General features: G+C 42.6%; 1 protein-coding gene across 1 annotated transcript in view; it reads right to left on the bottom strand.

The window, feature by feature from the left end:
• Positions 1 to 19,100, bottom strand: part of tmtc2b (transmembrane O-mannosyltransferase targeting cadherins 2b) — a 93,281-nt gene extending 74,181 nt beyond the window's left edge. Inside the window, exon 1 of the mRNA XM_047596238.1 lies at positions 18,561 to 19,100. Coding sequence (XP_047452194.1) covers positions 18,561 to 18,643 — 83 coding nt within the window. The 5' untranslated portion in view covers positions 18,644 to 19,100. The remainder of the gene's footprint in view (positions 1 to 18,560) is intronic.
• Positions 19,101 to 24,217: the final 5,117 nt, after the last annotated feature.

Raw genomic sequence — 24,217 nt, 5'->3', positions numbered from 1 at the left:
TACAGGAGGACTGAACACACAAATCAGTGGTGTGGAGGCAGACATCATCCTCTGAACTTCCCCTTCAAAAATCCTTAGGGGTTGCTTTGAGGCTGTCAAGCGAGAACCTTTCCTGCGCAGAGGCCTTCAGCAGCAGCGCTTGAGGTGTGCTCACTGGTCTTTATGAGGTGCAAAGTGAGCCATTATTCCCCCCCAACCCTTGAGCTGCGTCTCCTGAGGGTGAAGAATTCTCTCTAAACCCCAAAGAAAAATACTTGTGTATGTTTTTTTATGACTTGAAAAGTGCACTTGCAATTGACCTATCCCCCTTTCTTGGCTGCAAATCGCTGAGTCTGAAGGTGATGTTGCCAAAAAACCCTGCACTGCATGGTAGGGGCTGTACGCTGCACATGTAAACAGAAGAATGCACGACTTCAGCAGCTTTCAAAGCTAAAGACAAAACCCAGGACAAAAACACAGCATGCACACAGCATCTCTGCCTTAGTGTCCTTTGCTTGTATTATTCATGCTGTGCCAACGAATTATTTAGGCCTCGCCTCAAGCAAAAGTCAGAATGGACACCATTAAGACGCTGCAATGAATTCCAAAAGAACAATTTCTAATCTGAGAAGTGTAGTAAATAATTCTTGTCACAGAATAAAATTTATTTGTAGAGATATTTACACGTTATGGTGCTACATGTAAAAAGTGTTTTTGGGAATCGCATGCTACGTCTTTGATATCACTCATGATGTGCAGTGAAAAAGAATGATTCCCTGCATGCAGAATGGAGAAACCACATGGTCAGTAAGAGCTAATGGCCGCGGCACTGAGAGATGTTTTTCGGTAATAACACTCCAAGTGTGATGTGGCAAAATGGTTGGCTGATAGCAAAGGGTTGAATGAGAACAAAGGGCTGCAGCACCATTTCCACAGCCTCATCATGTACTATTGATCTTTCTGTGGGTCATGGACCAATTCTTTTTGTGCCTCCTCCTCCTCTCCCTCCACTCAACTACGCCTCAGGACTGTACTTGTCATCTCATTTCACAAAGCCAAGAGGGTTATTTTTTTATTTATTTTTTTTTTACAAATCAATTACAGGCCCCTCTCTGGTTCGCTCTATTAGAGGAAACCACTGGCCCTTTTTGTAGGGACACGACCGACTGTTTCAGTCAATCAAAACTGCTCTGTGATGAACTCATTCCTTTTTCCTGCATTACTAAACCTGCAAATGATAAAAGCGAGTAAACATATCATCCTTTGAAATGAAATGCTTTTTAAAGCACCAGTGAAATCAAATTTGACAGTATGCGTAAGCCAGTTCCCGGCAACATTACAGTTACTTTGAAAGTAAGTGGTATTTCTAGAGTGTGCCATTTCCTGGAAAACAACTGAAAAATGGTGATGACTCATCCTGAACTTGGGGGCGTTGGTTTACCAACTTTGCATCCAAGTCTCCGCATCTCATCACTCGCAGGCCTGCTGGCTTTGGCTATTGACTCAGATGTGAACAAAGCACAACCTGTCCTTGAGAGAAAGTTGTGCTGTCAGGTGCACCATTTACCTATGGTACAAAAGGAGATTATTAAGCTTTTCTTTTAAATGAAACCACATATGTGAACAGTTTTTGAAGATGTATCTATGGCGACAAAGAAAAAGAAAGAAATAATATTTTTGTGATATTCTAGGATTATTATTATTATTATTATTAAGCCTTGGAAGCAAGAAAAAAAAAGAAAAAAAAAAGAAATCGGCAGGATAATCACACCGCACTAGTCAATATCAGTCAAATCTGCAGCTCCTCACAATCACAGAGCATTCAGGCAAAATTAATGGGCACCTTCTTTTCATTCTAGGAAAAAAGACACTGAGGAACACTGAGCAGGTGCTTTGTCCAACTCATAAATGCACCTGAACCAATGTACTCTACACCACAGAAAATGGGCCTACATTAACACCTTGAATCCTTAAAATATAAACCATCCCTGCAGAACATATAATGCTTCTTCCAGTGTCACGGTGCAGAGCGTTACTTCCAGTTAATGATGAAACGAGATTCAACCATTTCTGCCTCACGACTGAGATAGTTTGTGCGTTTCACACGAGCCACCGGCCATGATTTCATATTTTTTCCACTTTAAAGTCATACGGCGCCCTGTGTGTGTTCTCTGCTAATTCAGGGTGGCCAACCTTCTAAGTATTTAATAACGAGGGAGTTAAGAGAAAAATTTTGCATTGCAGAAAAAAATAAAATGAGAAAATGAGGGAAAGGGAGCCAACATATCAAATGTTTATGAAGTCTCTTTGAGATGAGCTAAGGCTGGTCGACGGGTAAAAAAAATAAAATAATGCTGGCTTCTGCAAACAGTCGGCACGGAGCTCGACTCGTAGATCAGCCAAAGGTTGCACCACACACAGCACAAATTGCATCATAATGGCTTTATTATATTGACAGGGTGAATGCTCTCATCTGCTCTGCTGAATGCAGCATAATGCCCAATGTATGTGTCATTAGCGCTCCCTGTTTTGTTTGTGTTGCTATTTACTTTCATCAAGATAGCAACCATGCCGCATCGTCTGCACATAGATGCAAATATCTAGCTCAACATTTAGTTCAAATGAACTGAGGTCTGTGAATATTCAAGTGATCGCTGATTCCATATTTAGAGTTGTCAGAATCTAAGGCACCGTTCAGACCCGGCATTAAGATCCAACCTTGGCTATGTGACCAGTTTTAAGTACGTGTCTTCACATTTCCAGACCTATCTCTGTGCGCAGATAAACCCATCATCATCACACGTCACCTGTGACACAGACCACCTGCTAATGTCTCCAAATGATCTCTCAAGTGTGATCTCAGTGCATCCCGGCTGTGTTCACACTTGGCCCGAACTGAGGTAAAACAACAAAAACAAACACTAAAAAATAAAATGAAAAAAACATCATGCATGCAAACCGAGGAGAACACTTTTATAAATCTTTAAATCTTTTTTAGCTTTAACTGGGATCAACATGTCGATTCTTTGCTCAATTATTAATAACAGCGTAATGTTTGGCCAGTTCTGATGCACTTTGATCTCACTCACGGATTCTCTGATGAAACGTTCAAGATCAAATGCACCTGCATCAAGGCTCTTCTTTTAAAAGAACCCATTTTAAAATCATCAAAAATAATCAGAGATCAGACACACATCAGAGAAGCCCTCAGCAGAAAGGTGTAGGTTTAAAATAATAAAAGCTAAGTCTTGTGCCACAGACTATAAGATTTAAAATGCTTAAGCCGGTTTAGACTTTGGGCGTCTGGCTGCTGCAGCAGATGACTCACTGCTGGAGTCCAACGACGGTCGAACATGGAGAAAAAAAAGTGTCTTTAATCAGACAAATCTGCACATAATTAACCGTCATTTTTTTTAAATTAATATACACCTAATCTACCTTGAGGATGATGATGTTTAGATTAGGAAAACATGCAGCGACAACCATCTGTTTAATAGTTTTGAAAAGAAAAGACGAATGGAGGGATAGTTCCCTTTGCCAATATTGTTATAGACAACCTGTGGACCGTGGATTTACGCTGCTGTCTGCCACTACTCCGCTCAGGTTCCAATTCCCCACAGTGCCTAAAGCGCTGCTATTCCCTCGCAAGCCAAAGACTTAGTTGCTGAAACTGGTTGAATGAATTTAAGTATGTTTACCTGGAGATACTCAATATTTCAAACTACTACTTTCTCTATCAATAGCGTAAAGGGCATCTTGTGAGACATCAGGGTCCGTTTCCTGAAGAGAACCAGAGGTCTTCTTATAGATGCCATGAGCTCATTTCTCAATGATGATTACGTGATTATGGCACGGCTCTGGATGTGTCCTTTCCAACAATGCACTCACTCAGACAGTGTATTGGAAAACTATTAGGGTCTGGCAATGTGACTGAACGATGAAAAAAAAAAAACACGCACACATGCTTATTAGTTCGTATTTGTACTTAAAACACTCTCATTTCCATGTCATGTTTCGAAGGAGCGCGCGGCTCGCGTTGAGCAGCCGGCGGAGGCCGAGCGCAGATTAATCACGGCTCTGAAAAGGAAAGGAAATTGTAATTGCGCTGCAGAGCAAAAGCCAAGTTTCCAATCCAGTGCCCATGAAAACAACAGCCAATTGCGACCACTGCCAAACTGAAAACGCTAGATAATTCAGTGTTACATAAATAAATACAATGAAGATTAATAAACTGCCCATGAAAACAAGTGTAAATTGTGTCAGGTAACGGCGGTTGGCCTCGTGTCAAATGGTCATTTTCAAAATGATTTTTTGCACGTTATCTACTGTTACTTTATGTCTCTGCATAAAGCTGCACAAAACACCACATGCAAGTGAGAAGCATTTGCAACTTTAGTAGGCACTGTAAAAAAATTAAAAAAAGGCAGTGTTAAAGTATTTCCATTAAAAAGTTGAGCCCAAAACACCAGTGCTGAACAATTTTAAATAATAAATAAAATAAAAAAGCAACAGCAAGCAATTCATCTACAGTCCACCTCGAAAACCACCCTATAAAATAATCCCGCCATCACAGAAGTCTGATCGTCAGACTTCCAAGTCTCCCTAATTCACTCGTGTCAAGTCGTTACCGCAAATTAAAAACTCATTGAGCGGGCAAACATGCCAGCGTGTGTCCTGCCAACTCATCTGTTCACGGTGACAACCAGTATTCATCACTCATCTGCCGTGATTTACAACACAACGTCTCCGACATTAGCGCGTGACATACGTAGCAAGCCCCAACACGAATGTGGATTTACTTCACACTCTAGTACAAGCCAAATCTAAACAGATAAAATAATAAAAAATTAAGCCACGCCGGGAGAATGACGACATGCGTAGTGTGGAATTTACACAGAATTATATGCTGCTGTGACAAGTACACCAATCAGCCACAACATTAAAACCACTGACAAGTGAAGTAAATAACATCGACCATCTTATGACAATTCAGTGTTCTGCTGGGAAACTTTTGGATCTGGAATTCATTCATGTGGATGTTACTTAGACATGTAGCACCTAGAACAGACCAGGAAAGTCCTTCCTCCATAACAATGACAAAAACGGTTAAGGAACAACTCAAAAACCATGAAATACTGCACAAGGTTCACTAGATCGCCAAGTGATCACATATCTCAACCCATAGGACTCATAGGGAGACCTACGCAATACAAGGAAGGTGGTCATAATGTTATGCTTGATCGGTGTGAGTCATTCATTTTTCATTACACGGCCACACTTCACCGCATAAAAGAATGAATGAGCCCTGCAACAGTTGTAGGAAGAAATAAATTAAATCCTTATTCACTTAATAAAGGCCAGCCGCCCGTTTTCCCTCAGGGAAGCTATGGTGGATTATTCTGTCGCTAAAAATCAATAAAATGTCAATGAGCTTCCAGTCGTAGATGCTTCCTCACGTGGAGAATCAGAGCTTCGGGATGCGCTGTTCAGGAGCTGACATAATAGTAGCGCCAATCAAGGTCTATTCTCTCCGAATAACAGGGCCATGTCCCGAGGGACTGGACACCCCCCACACGGAAGGTACCTGAGGCCTGCCTGCTTTACTTCAGCTGTCAGTGTGGAGAGTCACCAGCCCCATCAATCAAGAGGAGTGATGTGCGCACTGCATTAGCAAATGCTTCGGCGTAGAACTAAATGAGCAGCGGAGGCAGGCTGAGCGCGGCACAACTCATTTAATCTAGTGTTTAGTGCTGACAGTGTATTTTTCTTTACACAAAGTGAAGGAAATCTACCTGCAAGGTTATGATAATTTCATTTCTTCCTCAGCCAGAAACTGACTTGATTCAAGTAGTTTCTTGGTAACACTTGGTTACGGTCTAATTTAGCTGATGATAAAAAATATTCTAATTCCAACAGATTTAGATTTAGACTTGTACAGATTTTCTGTACAAGTGCAATAAATTGGAAGTGGATCTGTCGAATTAATATAGTTTGTTTGTTTTTTGACTCAATTTGTCCAATGAATTATCACTGTCAATTGATGTACATATACAAAAATAGAGATAAAGTCCTCAGTGAACTATGTAGAACATTGCAATATGTTGCAATATCATGATATTGCAGTAATGTATCGTATCGTGACTCGAGTATCGTCAGCAACAGCAATCTTCGACCAAGCAAAAAAATGCAACTACTGCTGAAATGCTGCTCATCGCTTGCTTCGCTTGTCATAAGGAATGGACTGACTGAATACGTCAGTAATAAGTTTTTCCTTTTTTTTTATTATTATTATAATTTACCAGATTTCTGGAATGAAATCAGGAGACCGTTTACAGTGGATCATTTATTTTGACGTATTTACTCATATCTAAACATTTTTAAACAGACACGGCTACCGTAATAAATGTTAATGTAACGTCTTTTTTTTTGGGAGCAGCTTTAGCCAGGCAACAGGCCATCCAAAGCGGGGACTGTCCCCAGTAATCGGAGACATCTGGTCATCCTAATGTGTGGCGAAGGATGTGGCTGCTTTCTCCAGACTCATCTGCTCGCCCTTGTCGTACTCCGGCTTGTGGTTGTTCTTCAGGTGGTGGAATTAACGTGTTGCGTAGCTATCCTTAGCCATTATCTTTTTTTGAAAACCTTGCATAAGTTTGTTCCATATCCACCTTATTATATCCAAACCAGTTCCCCATTATTGATGAGGATCCCGGAGGAGCTAGGACTGCGAGGACGTCGACGATGGTGGGACCGTTTTTGGTGGTACATCTTGTATGGTTATCGTCCATTCCTAGTGAAATGCTGAAATGCTTGCTAAGGTTAATGTTATTTTGGCAGAAAAGGAGAAGAACTGAGGCTTCACTGTGACAGTTTGTTTGCACAGACGCGTCCGGGGTGGAGGGGGGGGGTTGGGATCTTCATCACGGGAGCCCAGCAGTCACTCACACAAATGAAAACAAAGCTCGCAAGCCAGCGGGGCCGAAGATGGATTTCCCTTAAACTGCTTCCTAATTAAAACAGCCACTGATGTTTTTAGCATGTGGTCGCGAGACCTGCGCCTACTGTAAATGCCGGACACGTTTGGAAGAGCCACTCGGGGGATCTGGCGTGGTTCAGATTTACCCCTCTCAACGTCTCACGGGGTAAAGATGTAAGGCCCGGTGCAGTCAGAGTTCACAGTCAGGACAACGCATTTCGCTGTGCTTTATTTCTCTTTTGTCTTTCAGTTTAAAAATGGATTTGTCTTGAGAGCACACTTAAGAAGACTCATTATTTTGTCAGCTCACAGTGCTTCTCCCCTCAAACCTCAGCACTTTGTGAAAAAAAAAAAAGCCGTCGCGCACACTTTCTTTCAACATAAACTTCCCTCTTGGACCAAAAATAAACCCAGGCCAATTGTGTGTATCCATCTCCTGATGAAGAGGAAGACCTCACTTGGCAGAAGAGCCAGAAGTTGGGAAGTCGCGCATGTAGCAGGTCAAAGATGTGGTGAAACACTGCGGCCGCAGATACTGAGGGTCAGCGCTCAGCCAAAATAAACCGATGAAATTAACCCCATAAACAATCTTGATCCCATCAGTCGGTCACCGGTTTGATTTTACACATCGTGACGGAGGGGGAGGAAGGGCGAGCAAAAGAGAAGCAGGGCGCACGGGAGAGTTGGCTCTGTCCGTGAAACACAATACAACACAAGCTGTTCTCCATCTGGAGGGATGTCAGGCTCGTCTGCCTCACCAAGCCGTGACAGGCTACATTAGAAGCAGTCAATTTACACCACATTTGATTGGATTTGGAAATGCCCACCGATGCACAGCAAGACCATATACATTGATCAGCCACAACATTAAAACCTCCTTCCCTTGCGTCTCCAAAACAGGTGTCTGGTAACACAGTGTTGCTAGTGGGGGTCTTTGGGTCCTATGGGTTGAGGGCCTCTGTGGATCAGGCTTGTTTCACAGATACTTGATCAGTTTGGGATGTAGGAATTTGGTAATACAAAAGGCATTTGAAGAAAGGTAACCCAACTGGTAGAATTTCTTGAAGATTCCTTTCACCACTCATCCATGTACCTTCTTCGGTTCTGAAGAAGTGTCTTCAGGAATTCTACAATTCCAGTTGTCTTTCTTAAAAAAAAAGCCTGTTGGAACCCTCTTTGTGTTTGCATCCTGCTGGGGATGACTGCTACCATCAAGGAGTGTCATTGCTATGGGGTGGGGGGGTGCCTGGTGTGGTCTAGGTGGGTGGTACATGTCTAAGTAACATCCGCACGAATGCCAGGTCCAAACGTTTTCCGGCAGAACATGTCTCTCATCAGTGGTTTTAATGTTGTGGCTGATCGGTGTAGATATTACCCAAAACTTGCACATAAATCAAATCAAATCAATGTTTTTTTTTGGGAGAAGCTGGTGAGAAAAAGCAAGAATATGACTAGAAACAGTAGCAAAAAGAAAGTCAGCACCAGCTCACTCTACGCTGTATGTCTGGTTTCCTTCTTATCCCCCACACAACCATTTAGAGGAAAAACCCACCCAAGGCTTAAATTACAGATCTGGATTGGGTTCAACGTTTGCCCTCTCCCAGTGTTGCAATTTGATGAAAGGCTTGGCAAGGGTCACTTCCAAGGGAGGTGTTTTTTTTTTTTTATTTTACCTAAATGAAATTATATGAGAACCTGGACCAGACTGGTTGTCTGGTTGTAAAATAACCTGTGGTGTCCCAGAGGGTGGCATACTGCAGGCTGTTGTGCTTTGCACGCATTCTGCCGAGTACTAAAACCACACTCCGGGTTCCCAGGGCTCAACAGTATCAATTAGAGGCAGCTTGTGAAAAGATGTGCTTCCGCCATTGCTGTGGTCGGTGAGAGGTAGGAAGCGAGGGAAGAAGCGAGGGAGGAGGCAACTCCTACAGCTGGGGACTGTTTGGATCCGCAAGAATTCAGGCTTCAGCTTGCTCTGTCAGCTTATCTGTCCACAAACACAGACAAACTGTGCAGAGATACACAAATGGCCAAGACCTGCTAATTTCCATGTCATCTGAAGTTAACCAAAAAAATGTTTCCTCTCTAGAAATACCTCAGCTCAATGACAGATAGACTATCACCGTCTTCATTTGCGTCCCAGTGTTACAAGCCTTGGGGGAGCACCAAGTTACCCACTGTGGCTCAACTGGCCAGACCACAGGCCCTACTGTGCTGCATCTGACTCACTTACCACACTTAAGAAACACCAGATACTGTAATAATATGTGAAAACCACCTAAACCACAAAAATAACACATGTCAGAGAACGTCTGAGCCTTGTGTCCTTTCAGGAATGAACAAGAACCTGACAAGAAACTGAAAGAAAATTGGTGTAACATTCAAGTCTGTCTTCCATGACCCCTGTGTAGGGCATTTCGCTTAGTCTGCTACTGTAAAAAAAAAAAAAAAAAAAAAAAGGTCCTTTTTATTTTGTTGGTGGATAATTTTCCATATTGCTGATACTGATGCAGAGATAACCTACAACACAGCACAAACAAATGGAAATTAAACATCTTTCCACATAAAAATGGTTGATCGTGGTTGATCAAATGGGGTCACAATATGAATGTAGAAGGACAGGCTGCTACACAACCTTCTCTTTTCACTGATAAATAATTATTTATTAATTATAAAATGAAAAATACCTCAACTATTCTGTTGAATGGGGATTCTCTATTCCTTTGTTGCATGAAAACGCAGCCGGACCTTTGAGAGCGAGTACCAGCGCACGTACGACCGTAATGAGTTTGCCCAATTGGTTCTGACAGGTTTGTCCAGCAGTGCTGCAGCATTTTCCTGCTCTGTTCAAACACTGAACACTGAGGTCTTGCCTTTGTCCTTCATAAACAACAGGCCAACACAACCAGGGATTAATTCCCCCCTATTTAGCGACAAATGGCCTCCTTCACTGAGTCCAGGGAGAACAGAGGGACCACACAACCCCTTCTTCTTACAATAGACAAAGGCCCTGCCTTCGAAACCGGCCAACTTGTGTCATAACCTTATCGAAATGAGCCAGTGCTCATTGACAGAGGATAATGCCACAGAAATGGAGAGGCGAAGCCAAAAAGGGGCTTTCTCCTCTTCCTTAACGAAAAAGGGCAAACTATGGCATCCCTGTTGGATGTGGGGGACAGGAGATTTTTTGTTTCCAATGTCTTGGGGTTCTCTGCTTACATGTCGTGCTCCCTCTCATCCACGGTGCTGTTAATCCCATTAATATGAAGAGGGCCAAGAGCCTGAGAGTGGCCACGGCTTAAGAGCCATCAGCTAGCATTAGCCCTGGAAATCCAAACCCTTGTCTAGACCCATTAACAACTTAGCCCTGCAGAGTCAAATCATTTGAGGTCCATGTCAAATGATTGCAGCATAACCTGCAGCCAGCCTTGACTGATATCTACAGATCAACTCAAAACATCATATTTAGGAAAACACAGAGCTGGCACCACATATGTATCATGTATTTTACGGATAACTTGGCACGTTACGTTCCTACATTACTGAATAGTTGTGCTGAATGTGTGTGTGCCGCTATAAGCACATGGTGTGCCAGGAGAGATAATCTGTTAGCTTTTAATTAAATAGCTCGGCATGCAACACTGGGGATACTCAAAGAGGGGCTGAGGTTAACGCCTCGTGCAGTGCGGCGAAGACAATCTCTAATGCTTCAATCTAGCACCAGGCAGCTGACCCGACAGCTACATATGGCTCACCACATACCATTTAGGTGATTACAAAGAATCAGAGCCTGATTAATGCAGCATTAAAGCAGCTTGATCTGGCCTGGCTGGAGCACGCTGAGTGTTTTCAAGAAATGGTGGACGCGGTGATGGCTCATGGTCACTTTACAGTGCCACGGCTGAACCAGTACTCTTCAGCTCAACCTGGTCCGCATACCCACTATCTTCCAACAGCAGATAGCAATGTGCGAACAATCGCATATCAGTTAGCACCGGTATTTAAGACTGTTTCAAGCTTCTCCAGGGTCTAGACGCCATCTGGACCTGGAAGTGATGGGTGTCCGGTAGCCTGGAAGGAGCATGTTCCCTGTGTAAAATGTCTGTAAGGGATTACTGTGATTAAATGAAAAAAGATTATGACTGCGTGGTACTACCATACTCAGCATTACAAGCAGCTACTGTTAAGACACTAGTTTTGACAATACTTTATTGACTGGCTAGTTCAAAAGATTCTAATTATAATTCGAAATGTATGGTTAAAAAACAACAATAAGAGCCTAAAGGCGTGCTTCTGATACAATAGCTTACTAAGCTGCACTAAACCAGACGCACCATACATCTCATGACTAATAGGCGGTTTAGAATTCCGTTTACAATTTGACGACGTAGCTATGGCACCTCCCCAGAAATGTAACTATGCATCGCAGTAACACAGATCGCAAGAGACTGGTCCGCTTGGTAGTAGCGTATCTAGTATTTCCGGCTGCTTAGCAATCTCTTGTGAATGTCTTGTGAATGGATTGTTATCGATCAATAAAGATGGAACACACTGAAGACAGGTTAACTGAGGACGGAGATGCAAACATTTGAATGCCCTGTCCTTTCAGTCGCCATTGTTTAAAGTGTAGACACAAGTGGAAGGTGAAGTTGGATGGCGTTTTTACAGAGTGGCACAGTATTATAAATGAGCCTTGTGATGACTAAAATTTAAAGTTTTAAATAATAAGGACGCTGCATACCCAGAGCAACTTGGTTGGTGACATTCGCTGGCAACAGATTTGTCAGAGGATTGCCAAAGCCAGCAGGGTTCACCCTCTGGTGTTCAAGCTTTGCATTTTAATGCAGTCGGATTCAACGAAGCTTTCATCCTTTCTTAAAAGACAGCATTGTCATTTCTGTACAACACTGCAACGACTCTCTGATGTCTACATTGACCTGGCTAATTTAGTGAAAGTCACAGGAATTGTGGAGAAGAAAAAAAAAAAAAAAGGACTGACATTTTCAGTTCCTTTGAATCCTTTGAAATGCAAAGGCACAGAGAGACCTGCTGTACAGAGCAACTTCAGCGTAGCACAGCATGGTCTTACACTTCAATGCGTCAATCAGACTGTAGAGGCTGACTTCTACCTCTCAGGCACACAGCCACCTGAGGAACAAACTGAACCTTCTCAACACTCACTGAGAAGTGAGTCCCCGATAAGGAAACGGGAAGACAGTGTTCTCCAGCAACGCGGATGTTTTCACACTTTTTAAATGTTAGAAAGTTCCACGAACACTTTCTCAAGTTTAATCTCTACTGAACTTTTTTTTTTTTTTACTAAACATGCATGTCTCTCAGTTTTTTTTATTTCTATCCCCGCCACAAGGAATGTGGCACAAAGGTCAGCAATGTTTAAGATGAACATCAGGAGGTAAAACTCTGTAACCATGATACGATAAAATCTGGTCTTGAAGACAGTGAGGGAGAGCGGTGCATCGTATCTAGTCAGCTGTTTTGTATTAACCTAAATATGAACTCGCTCCATCTTCGACTCAGATGCTTCCAGTAATTCTGTGGGTAGGAAAGGGAAGAAACTTACAAACACATCAGAAACCCCTCATTAACTGTATTTTTAGAAACAATTCCATTTCTGCCAGGCTAGCTTATCTTAGCAATTGTGGTGAGGATGAAAATAACAATTTCTACCCTCATTGGCTATCTGTTGGAAAATTAGAGCTTGGGGAAAATGGGGATCCAGTCTCTCTGCGGTTAACACTGATCTGATCTTTCCGGGCTGTGAGGACGGACACACTGGAGTCATAGCCCGACTGGAGAATCATCAATTTAGAGCTTTCTTGCTCGTGTGAAAAGGAATTGGGAGTCAATATACAAAGACGTGTTCACATTTGTTGCGCGCTGGCAGCTGCTATGCCTGGAATGTGAACTTGTCCGTAATACGTAAATGATGCTCAGATAATTAGAAACACCCTCTCTCCCTCATCTGAGAATATCTCTTAGAGAAAGTGTGGGGCCAACAATATTGGGCAGGATGCCTCCCACGTATCTCCTTCCTCTCCTGCCAGCAGACTGTACCGTCTGGTAGTCTGAGGGAGGAAATGCAGGAACAAAGGGTTCCTCCTGTTGACAACAGCTTCATCATGCATTGAAAAAAACAAAAACAACAAAAGCATGACCACACTGGTTGTTGGTGGGAATCTGTTTACATTAGGTATCTCTTTATACTTTTAATTTACCATTTAATTAAAAACTGCAATAACAGATTTGCTTTAAACCACATGAGGGGGGTCGAAATTACGACAGCAACACGATGATAGTGATGATCAGGAGAGATGCTATATTCTGCAAATAATTACCATACATGGTGCTTAGTCTGTTTTAACTTGAATGGTTTGAAGTTAAATTAAGCGTGGGTGATTGTAATTTGAAATGCACCGGTACTATTTATCTGCAAAATGGTGCTTATACTCACTTAATTCGTAACGTTGTTTAGTTTTATACACTGATCAGCCACCGACAAGAGAAGTAAATGACATCTTGACCACCCGTTTTCAGTTTTATCTGAAAACTGATGCATGCTGTTGCTGTGAGACCACCAAGACAACGAGCTCCAAGATGCTGTAAAGCTAAGCAATTCAAAGTCATTAATTCTTTGTGGCTGTGTCAATCATTACAGTCAACTGCTTGTATTATAATGTGGATTGTAGCCACATTAAAAAAGCAGACTCATATAAATGTTTGTTATTTTGTCACAAGGCCTTTTCCGCTGACTCGATTATGCAGCCTGCGTCATGTGGATCTTTGATATCTCCATCCTAGCAACTACAGTCAAAGCACAACATCCTCCATTTGAATCCACTTCAAATGGGCCCCTTCAAACTGGTGAAGGGAGAAAAACCCTCAACTGCCTACCGAATGGGATCATCTGGAGGCACTGGATGATGAGAGCTGGGGACCAAAAAGGCTTTTGGAAGGGTGGGGGGTTTACTGAAGGGCAGGATGCCAAAGAAAGAAAGAAAAAAAAAAGAGACAGAGCACAGCAGCTACATCTACCAAACCATGTCGTGAGTCCCTCTCTGCAGGCGGGGCGGTAATTACAGGGCACACACAGTGAAAGCTCAACTGGGGAAAAAAAAGTGGAGATACTCAGACTGCTGGGTTGCCGCCCTTGGACCCTCAACATAACCGCGATGCTAACCAGCCAATCCTACAGTATAGGCTTGGAGAGTAGGGTTCCAGCTCACTGCACTGATGCACAGTGCCAAGGAAGAGACAGCTATGGTTAGAGTCCAAGTCCACATTGGGTCAGGTAGGCTCCACCAGAACGGGCTGGTCTCCACCTCACGACTACCACACAACATTAAGCTTTTTGAAATTTCTATAAAGTGCTAAGACTGCTTTTTTTGTTTGTTTGTGCATCTTTGGATCCATAGACTGTATATAAATATGGACGATGCAGCCCCAAACTGGCAGTCTTGAGAGTTTGGAGCCAGACTCTAAGAGTGTCATCGATGACATATATATATATATACACATATATATATACACATATATATATATATATATATATATATATATATATATATATATATGACAAGTATTTATTTACTATTGTTTATGTAATTGCCCTCCCCAAACAAACACTTTATGAAGAAGTTGGCATGGCAACATGTAGTCATCATGATGTCACATCCCACAATAACTACTATCCTTGAAAAAACTGTATGTGACTTTAAGGTTTCAGTTTGGCCCAAGTCCCGCCCACTAACATGGAGGAGGTGGAGCTTATGACCTTATACTGCAGCCAGACACCAGGGGGAGCTCTACTTGCTTTGGATTCACTTTTGAGCAGTTGCTCCATCATCCATCGTCACACAGTCTATGCTTTGACACAGGTGTAGGACACACAATAAAACTCAAAGGTGACGTGGTAAATGATTAATAAAACAACTAGAGTGAAAAAAAAGACTAACTATTTTTTGTGCTCTATGCAGTGTCATGGAGTCAAACCTCACATCAAACTGTGTCAGCAAGACGTGTTTCAGTCGCGGCAATCAATCTCAACTTCTCTGATAAAGCTTTCCCGACACGGACCGGTGTGGCGACTCGCCATTATCAACTGTCTGGGCGTTATAAATCACTGCTCACACCCAGCGAGGCCGAGTCCTTCAGCGTGACCTGCAACCTTCACACAGCCACACAACAGCAGCAAGGGCGCGCGACGTCACGTGAGCGAGGAGAAACGAGGCGGATGCAGTTCCTCGCATCCATCACGGTCCGGACAGGCGAAGGTAATCCATAAAACCAGTACGTGTGGGTTAAAATACACCTTGAAGACAGTAAACTGCTCTAGGTGGTTAAATGGAGACTTGTATGTGGTAAACGTTGACTGCGGCTAAAACTGAGCAGCCGTCAGAGTTGCCAAAAACAAAAATAAATTACTAGATAATTAAATCAGTTTAAATGCACCTGCCGGACGACTTTAAACTATTAATAAACGTGTCTATCAATCAATGTATTTACGCAGATCAGGCATAAGATTACGACTACCTTCCTAACTGATTGTGTAGGTTTCCCTTATGATCATCCCACAGATACTTAATCAGTTTGCGATCTAGTGAATTTGGAGGTCAGGTCAACACCTTGTGCTGTCCTGCATGATATTTTTTTTTTTCAATAGAGTGGGGGTGCCTTGCCTGGTTTGGTCTGAGTGGGTGGTACATGTCTAAGTAACATCCACACAAATGAGTACCAGGTCCCAAAGTTTCTCATCATAATATGACTCATGGAATGGTCATATTATTATTTATTTCTCAGTGGTCTCAAAGCATATCTGTCTTTTCTTTCTTATATTTATTTAAGAATTTCATTCCCATTGTGGACACGAGCGACGGCCGTCATTTAAAGTGTCTCAGTGTCCTGACGAGATCAGCTTTTCAAACCAGATTTTCCTCAGCTAGGTCACTTTACATTACATTACTGCTCCTTGGGCGCCGGTTTACAGCAGGCTGCAGAATATTGCACCAGTATTTCTCCTCCGACATTTATCTGAGCTCTCCCATTCCTTCACTCAGCCTCAACTGTAGATTATAGCAGCAGAGATATGAACTACATGACGCATGATTCCCATTTTCCAGCGCAGGTGTCAAAGCTGTGTATGTGCTAATGATAAGTGTGTCCAGGCGAGGGAGAGGAAAAAGCACCCCGCCCTCCCCGGGGCATTTCGACACCGGAGAGCAGGCCGTCGTTTTTACTCAGGGAGGGGGCGTGACTGGCTGCGGGTCAGGAACCTGCCCCATGTGGGGTTTTTTTTTTCTTTTAAAGACGCTGAGAATTTATATGATGTTTTTTTATGCTTTAACTGTGACCTCGTGATGCCCTGAATGGAGGTTATACATTAATGTGTAACCAGTGAACACACATTTGATAGCAAGTGTTTTTTTTTTTGTCCTTTTTTTTTTTTTTTTTAAACACTCCATATATTGGACAGGAACAAACAAAAAGGCGACGCATGATTGAATACTCCGCTGCCAGAGCAAGCCAATCCATTCTGAATCCTCAGGTGTCTATTTTATGCCAGCTTTGCAGCCTCTGGCCATTTCACACACTGCGCTCGGGTCGGATTGTAACTTTAAATCATTAGCTTAGTTAAGTTTTTTCACAGCCTGAAGTAACAAGGAAACACAATCAGTCTTTCCACCGAGAGGAATCAATGTTACGGCGTGACAAGATATCCATTTTTATTTCCTCCTCAGCTATTTATCATAAACATTCAGCGGAGTTCTTTTATAAATGCAGACTAAATAAGACGCCAGTTATTGATCTGTGTTGCTGAGCCCGAGGCCTTAGATTCTGTAATACTGCTGTGCTTTTAGTTTATGAGGAGCATTATCTGAATGATCCATATATTACTGTCAGAGTCACAGCTAAAATAAATCCAGAGAAAAGCCTGCAGGGTACTGGGTAATGACAGGCTTCCAGTCCCATTTATCGCCATCACACATTCAGTATTTTCCACTCAGGCGACTTCTCCAGCATTTTATCTCGACTAACCCAGCATTCGCGAGTTAGACCAGTCTGTGTGACCCAGACTTCAGCAGACCGCTATATCTCTGCAGCGCCCGCCGCGCTCCTCTATCTCCTGGCCTCCCCCAGTGGAGCCCGAGGGGACAGGAGATGGCTGCTAATTGCAAGGCCAAACACATGGTGTTAAAAACAGATAACGCCGGATGACAGATAGCCCCGCGAAGAAAAAAACATCCCGGAGACGGACCACGTCAGAGAAAATCTTTTAAAAAAAAAGTCCCCGGAGAATTCCAGTCATTCATCCGTTTCACAAGAAGCTTGCGGCAACTTGGGCGGCACCGTGTTAACATCTCCTCCCTGAATAATCTGTGTTTCGCTTTCTGCCTTACATTAAAACTCTGACGCTTGAGGCTATCACTGGAGCAGCAGCAGCAGCCTCTCACCTCTCCACGCAGGTTGATGGATGGAAACCTCCGTCAAATCATTCTGGCACAGAATTACCCACAACCACCTGACCTAAGCACAAAGCGCAATTGCACCGCAACACAATCGCAAGAAAAGTCTAAAAACTGTCAGTAAGAAGGCCGTGGGGAAAAGTTCTCCACCCAGAACGTGTGATTGGGGCTGCACAGGAAGTTTATAAGCTGTAAATGTAATGTTTGCTCTCTAAGCCTCTGGGTGTGTTTTAATAGTTGCACCGCACCTGTCCGGCATGCGCACAAATAAAAAAGATTATTATCAACACTGTAGTCTTTTGGTTGCAGATGTATTTAATCCTAATAAAGGTCTAAACAACAGCATGCATTAAAGACGGCGCAGGCACGGGCAGGAGGAAATGTGGATGCCTCTGACCTACATCAAGGCACGGATGGGGGAATAAGGAGCCCGGGGCACTGACAACCATTCAGCCATCAAATATCAGAAAGGCCAGCTATGAGTAATGCATCACCCCGCGTTCAGCAGCGGCTCAGCTCATGCACCGGCTGTTTCAGAGCGAATACGGTGACAACTCTGCACTATTTTTAAGTAAATTAATAATAAAAATGTTTTAAAAAAGTACTTTTCTCAGAGTTTCAGGAGGCTGCACACTCTGCTCGGAACTGCTGCTGCTGCTGAGAGGAGACATATTTCTCCTCCAGAGATCAATTAATTCCTCGCTACATCTCAGGACTTAGAGCAAGTCAGGGCTCTGGAGACTGCAACACTTTGCACGGATGCATCCCAGCGTGCTGCCTGGTTTCAACTGAACACATTACAGTGGTGATACCTGAAAAATATAAGATGCTGCATGGGTTGTAACACAACTGAACTGCTGGATGACCAGTGTCTTTTAAAGTCACACTGTTAAACACAGGTGCATAAAGGAATCTGGCAGTTTCTTTTGAAAGTAATAACCATTATTGACACCTGCTTTCAAGCTTCTGTGTTCCAGAAGATGCGATAACACTCACTAAAGAGAGACATTAACGCCTCTGCGTGCTCTCGTGCAGACCTGATCATGTGCTGTCGGGGTCGGTACAGTATGCGGGGACAGGAACAAGGATCTGGATGTCATTCATTCACTCAAGTGCCAGCCTACCTGTCATCGTAGCAGAAATCGGCGCCCAGAGTGTTGACGTACAGGACCAGAGCCACGGCGCCGCACAGCAATTCCGCAAACATTTCTGTCTCCCGCACGAAATGATTTAAAAAACAAACAAAAAAAAAAACAAACAAAAAAAGAGGAAAAAACAACAAGATGCAAAGCGAGGCAGACAGACAGAGAGAGAGAGAGCGGCAGCGATTCCCGGTCTCTGTTCCCTTTCAGTCCCCGTCTTTGTCAGGATGTCTCTGCGAAAACAAGTCCATTTCTCTCCCTCTCCCCCCCATCATCCTCGCTGAAGTGCACAAAGTGGATAATCCATGTGTGGCTTTCTTTCTAACCCATGTTGGGTCCGAGCAGGGGAGCTTCTGTTTTTATTTATTGGTTTATTTTTTTGTTTCTTTCTTTCTTTTAATCCGGCCGGGAGTTGAACACAAAATCAAACGCGGTCAGCGTCCAGTGCGAAGCTGTGACAACGAGAACCGACTTCACGCCTGTCCTCGGCTCAGGAGAGGATCTGCGCTCTGATGCTCAGCGGCCGCTGCCGGATCAACGTCGTGATTTGTGGCTGAGGTCAAGTCAGACGCGGTGACTTCACAACATCCGGCGAGACATCCAAAATAAAGCTGCATGAAGAGAAAGCCGAGTTTTATTTTGGACACTGCTGTCTAAATGGAGCGAAAATGTAAAAAATAGATTTGTAAAAATAAACAACAAAAGGGAAAACACATATCTATATAGCAGGGAAAACACAGTACGCAATATTTACAAGAATTGCAAAAATAGTTTCACACACGTCTTCTTCTACAAAAACATAACATTGTAGAGAATAAATCATGTAGCTTCTTAGAAACGAGCTATTTCCACCACATGACTCAGTGCAAATACATATAATCAGCTTTTATTAAAAATATATTTATTTATATTTTTACAATATGTTCTGATTTATTTTCTTTGTAATCACACTCGTCTATTTTCTATTAATTTATTAACATAAATATTTATCCAATACGTGTTTTGTTTCTGTAAACTTTCCCCAGCCCTCGAAACTTTCCTGGCTTTTAATATGAAGTTAAATCCGCTTCCCTTCCGGCATCTCTGAGAAATCGACGCACCCGTGAGCACAAACGCATGTGGTTGGGGAGAAGTATGGCGCATGCGCACACGCGAACGCTTCAGAGGCGGGGGGGATAAATCACACTCCATGATGCTGAGACCTTTTCGGTAAGGGTCACTTACTACCACTAACAGTAGTCTATAATATCAAGGTGGTCTCCTGAGTGATGTTCAGGTGTATGCTCCGCGACCAAGCTCCTCTCAATGTTTTTATGTAATTTCACAGTATCACTGCCTAGGGCTGACTGGAATATTACTGTAATCAGCGGTGTCAGTGGTGTTTTCATCTACCACCTACAGTATAAAATAAATTGTGGTATTGGCTGAATGTTTCTCTAATTTGTTTAAGTGGGAATATTCATCATGAAAAACCCCTAAGGCTCCACAGTGGAAGGACTCCCACTTCTTTTTTTGAGAATAACTTGTCAAAATGGAACTGATCACAGCTGCAGAATACAGCAGCCGACACAGAAAACACAGCCCGTAGCGTCCTCGTGTCAAAACCTCTTCTTTTAAAATTATGAAAGGATGACAAATTGCACAGTTGCTTGTAACAATTATAGTTTTATGATCCGAAGTGATTTTAATCGAAGCTTGTAAAGACTGTGCTTTCTGATTCAGTCACAAAGGGGAACCCCTTCTTCTTTTGCTCCTGTGTGTAGAGTGGGTGACGCACTTATCACAACAAAGATGTGAGAGTCTCTTCAGTGTGTTTTCAGTTGTAGTTTTCTATTGATTTGACTCAAAGGGAATGAAGACACAGTCACCACTAGAGGGCTCAAAGAGCATATTGCTGTAGGGGAGACTGCACTTCCTCCTGTGTGGCAATTATTTCAGCCTCTGATATGTTTACAGTTGAATGCATCCTCAGATATACAGTGATCAGGCATAACATTATGACCACTTTCCTGACATTGTGTGGGTCTCCCTTGTGCCTCAGTTTTGGTAAGGTCTGGTCTAAGTAACATCCACATTAACGCCAGATCCAAAAGTTTCCCAGCAGAAGATTTGTCACAAGATGGTCAATGTTATTCACTTCTATCGGTGGTCATAATGTTATGCCTGATTGGTGGATAATAAATAGTTCATGATGCACAACTTAATTAAATGACAAACCAGCTTAGTGTATGTGTTCTTATAGAGTACATCTTTGCATCATCAATTCCCAAGAGTTTCTCTAAAAAATAATAGCCAGATTTATTTTTTTCCTCCATTCGTGATTAAATTGTCCCTGGGCTGTCTTCCACGGTGAAAAAATAAGAGGACAGCAGTTAAGAAAGAGGAGGTAAAGAAGTTTTGGTTTTGGTAAAGGTCCTTCACAGACAAAGACAGCGTTCTCATGCGCGACTTCAAACTGACTGAGGGTTGTTTCAACAGAAAGAACCCATCTGTCGGGGGCAGCCTTTCATTGTAGCCTTTCACAGCAGCAGGACACTATGATGTAACACATTTCAGGAATTAATTAGGCTGATTAGAGAGACTAGAGGAGGAGGAAGGTTGTTTTTTATAATCATTTAGAATCTGGTGACTTATTTTCCTGATGAATGAAACATTGCCATTTTTCCTATGATGTTAGGATTATTGTATTGTATTAAACTGCAACAAAACGAATAAAAAAAACATTCCAGGGATTAGTGGTAATAATATGAACATTAACTTAACTATTATTTATGTGAGTATGGCTGCTCGCCTCTGTTTTTTCTGCATCATGGATTTTAAGGACTGAAGGCATTGTAGGGGAAACCCAAAAGGCACACGGAGAAGCTATCAGCTTGGTTGCAGGTCTTCTTAGAAAGTCATTCGCACGGCGGAATTTCCAGGAAAAGCTGGATATCGTGAGGAAAGGCCTAGAGCTAGCTGGAATGATCTAGCTGGGAAAAGGGGGTGTCCACCACTTTCAGGTCAGCAACTATGCTATGGCATTGGCTTACGGGCTTTGAGGAATTGTATAATTAATTATATTTACACCTTTTATGTGTACTTTGGTCATTTTATTGGGTCGACATTGATGCTTCTGCTGGATTTGACATATGCGGCGCTCAAGTAATGGCATTCATGTCCCTATATGAGATACCTGTCTAGGATGCAACGTCCTGTTTTATTGCATACCAAGTGTTTCCCATGGGATTTTGTGAGACCCTGAACACACTGTGAGTATGCACATACAAAAAAATCATTCCTCCTGTCTTTAAATTACCGTAATAACGTGGATTTTGCATTTAGCAACAAATAGCAGCAGCTTGTGCAATTCATATGCAGGAAAAATAAACATGATGTGGTTGAGATTTGGCATTCTATGGACAAATTTGTGTAAGATTAATTTAAGTGTTAAATTAACTTTCCAAGCTAGTTCTTTTATAGTTAAGCTAGCTTGCGTTTCTTCTGAAGTCGTTTCCTATGAGTTATAACCATTGACTGTACTACTATGGACAAATCTGTCGTCATGTCAACCATTGGATGAACCATGAAAATTAAGCCCGAAGTGGGCGCCATGTTGGATGACCAACTGCTCAGTCTACCGACAGTCACTCGCCAGTCAAGTTAATTATCTAGAATTTTGAACCTTAAAAGGTACAGTTGTCCTGAATAGTGAAATAAACTATTGAGATCAGAATTTTTTTTTTTTACCAGGTTGTAAACATGTTTAATATTGTTGTAAAGTTTAACTTTTTAACATGGGGGTCTATGGGGATTTTCCCCCTTTTGGAGCCTCAAGTGGCCACTCGATGAACTGCAGTTTTTTGCACTTCGCATGGGCTTCATTGCTCAGACCTGGAGGTTGCTGCTTGGTCCTGACCACACCTCTTCAAAACATTCAATCTCCATGGTCTAAATAACCAAGACCACAAACACAGAATTTTAAAAAGTGTCTGTAACGTCAGGTTTTATTAGAAAGCAACAAAAATAGCTTCACATTACAATAATATTTCAGATTTGTTAACGGATCATGGCTTGCCACTGTAGTATTAACTGTTTTTGTATGAGAAACCCTAGTATCTGTATGATGTTGATGGTTTCTATGGCAGTGACGTCATAATACATTTTAATAATTATTATACATACATATTATTAATTGAGATGTGTTTTGCATAAAGTTGGAGGTCATTGAAGGCCGCACCATGTGACTTGAGTTGGTACAGAAACTTGATGTTCCAGGTTTTCTGAGGAATCATATTCAGTCAGCTTTATGGATAAAATCTAATGTACTGTTGGTAAAGTGTAGGACGTCTGTGTGGCGGAGAGATAGTATCTGTACATTATGATGACAAGTTCTCAACTTCGCACATGTAAAAGGGTCGACTAAAGTGAAAACACGTGTGTGTGTGTGTGTGTGTGCGTGGTTTACTGAGAGTAAAGAAGAGGGGCGCTCGGGGCAGTGCAGGAGTCCAGGAGTGTTGCCCGACGTACAGTGTGTGACAGCGAAAAGACCTCCCTGAATGGAAGGGTTGGAGGAATTACAGGGACACTGCTCTCTGGCTGGCAGATAATTACAGGTTCAGACCTACGTCTCAAATCACTTCTTCGTGGAAAAAAAAAAAGTGAAGAAACGTGAGTGTGGTAAAGCAGAAAGTGATGCTTAATGCAGACTTTCTTAAGTATGGCTTTGCACGATGCCAAGCGGCTTAATGTACTTTATGGGAGTTTTGGGGGAGCTGGCATTTGTAGGAACATCAAACTCAAAAACAGTTAACATCAGCAACATGTAATGAACGATAACTTGACCAAAAACCACACACAAGTGGTGTTCAGTGACAGTTAGAGGTGACAACAGATACTCTATTTTATCACTTTGTATACACTCTCTCTGATTTCTTATGGTCTGAAAACCTCATACCTCATCTTCTTGCAAACGGGGAAAACATGTTACCATCAGTGTGAGACGTTTACTCTGAATATTACAGCCTCCTCAGCAGTATACCATCAGAAATGACTCTTTTTTTCTCCAGGGCTGATGGTGCATTTGGAGAGAACATAACACGTGACGCCCTGATTGAGGTTAGATAGAAGAAGAAGGTGTCCATCATATAAGGAGCAGTCGCATTTCCATTAATATAATTTGACATTCTCCTATTCATTAGGGGGCTGACTGGTCCACCCGTGCGTCGGGGCCCATTAACTGCGACATAAAGCGGGGAGCAGGAAGTTTAATGGACCCTCTGTAGTGGCTGGTGTTGCATGTGGTCTTGGGAGATTTAAGATTGCCTGGTTGTGTGATGTCAGGAAGATTACACCGAACCTCCTCCTTCTATATGCGGGGATAACAGCACATCTATCCTCTCTCCAAGCACATCGCAGTGTGCACTGGTGCATAGAGGAAAAACATTTCCAATCTAAAAAGCAATTAAATTCTGAGCGGAGGAGAAAGCGCACGCAGACTCCGCTGCATTACCAAAGAGCAACTCTGCGGCCTGCGCTAAATCTTTAGCATGAACTAGCCTTGATCAATAGCACACAACCCAAGGTTCTTTGGTAGTTTCGAAAGAGCCGCATTACTTTTTCTCTTCGGGTAACCTCAGCCATCTTAGGAGTCCGTCAGC

Source organism: Mugil cephalus, chromosome 10 (assembly GCF_022458985.1).
Source record: "Mugil cephalus isolate CIBA_MC_2020 chromosome 10, CIBA_Mcephalus_1.1, whole genome shotgun sequence".
Lineage (NCBI taxonomy): Eukaryota > Metazoa > Chordata > Actinopteri > Mugiliformes > Mugilidae > Mugil > Mugil cephalus.
Note: the sequence above shows the minus strand (reverse complement) of the source record. Positions and strands in the feature narration are given on the sequence as shown.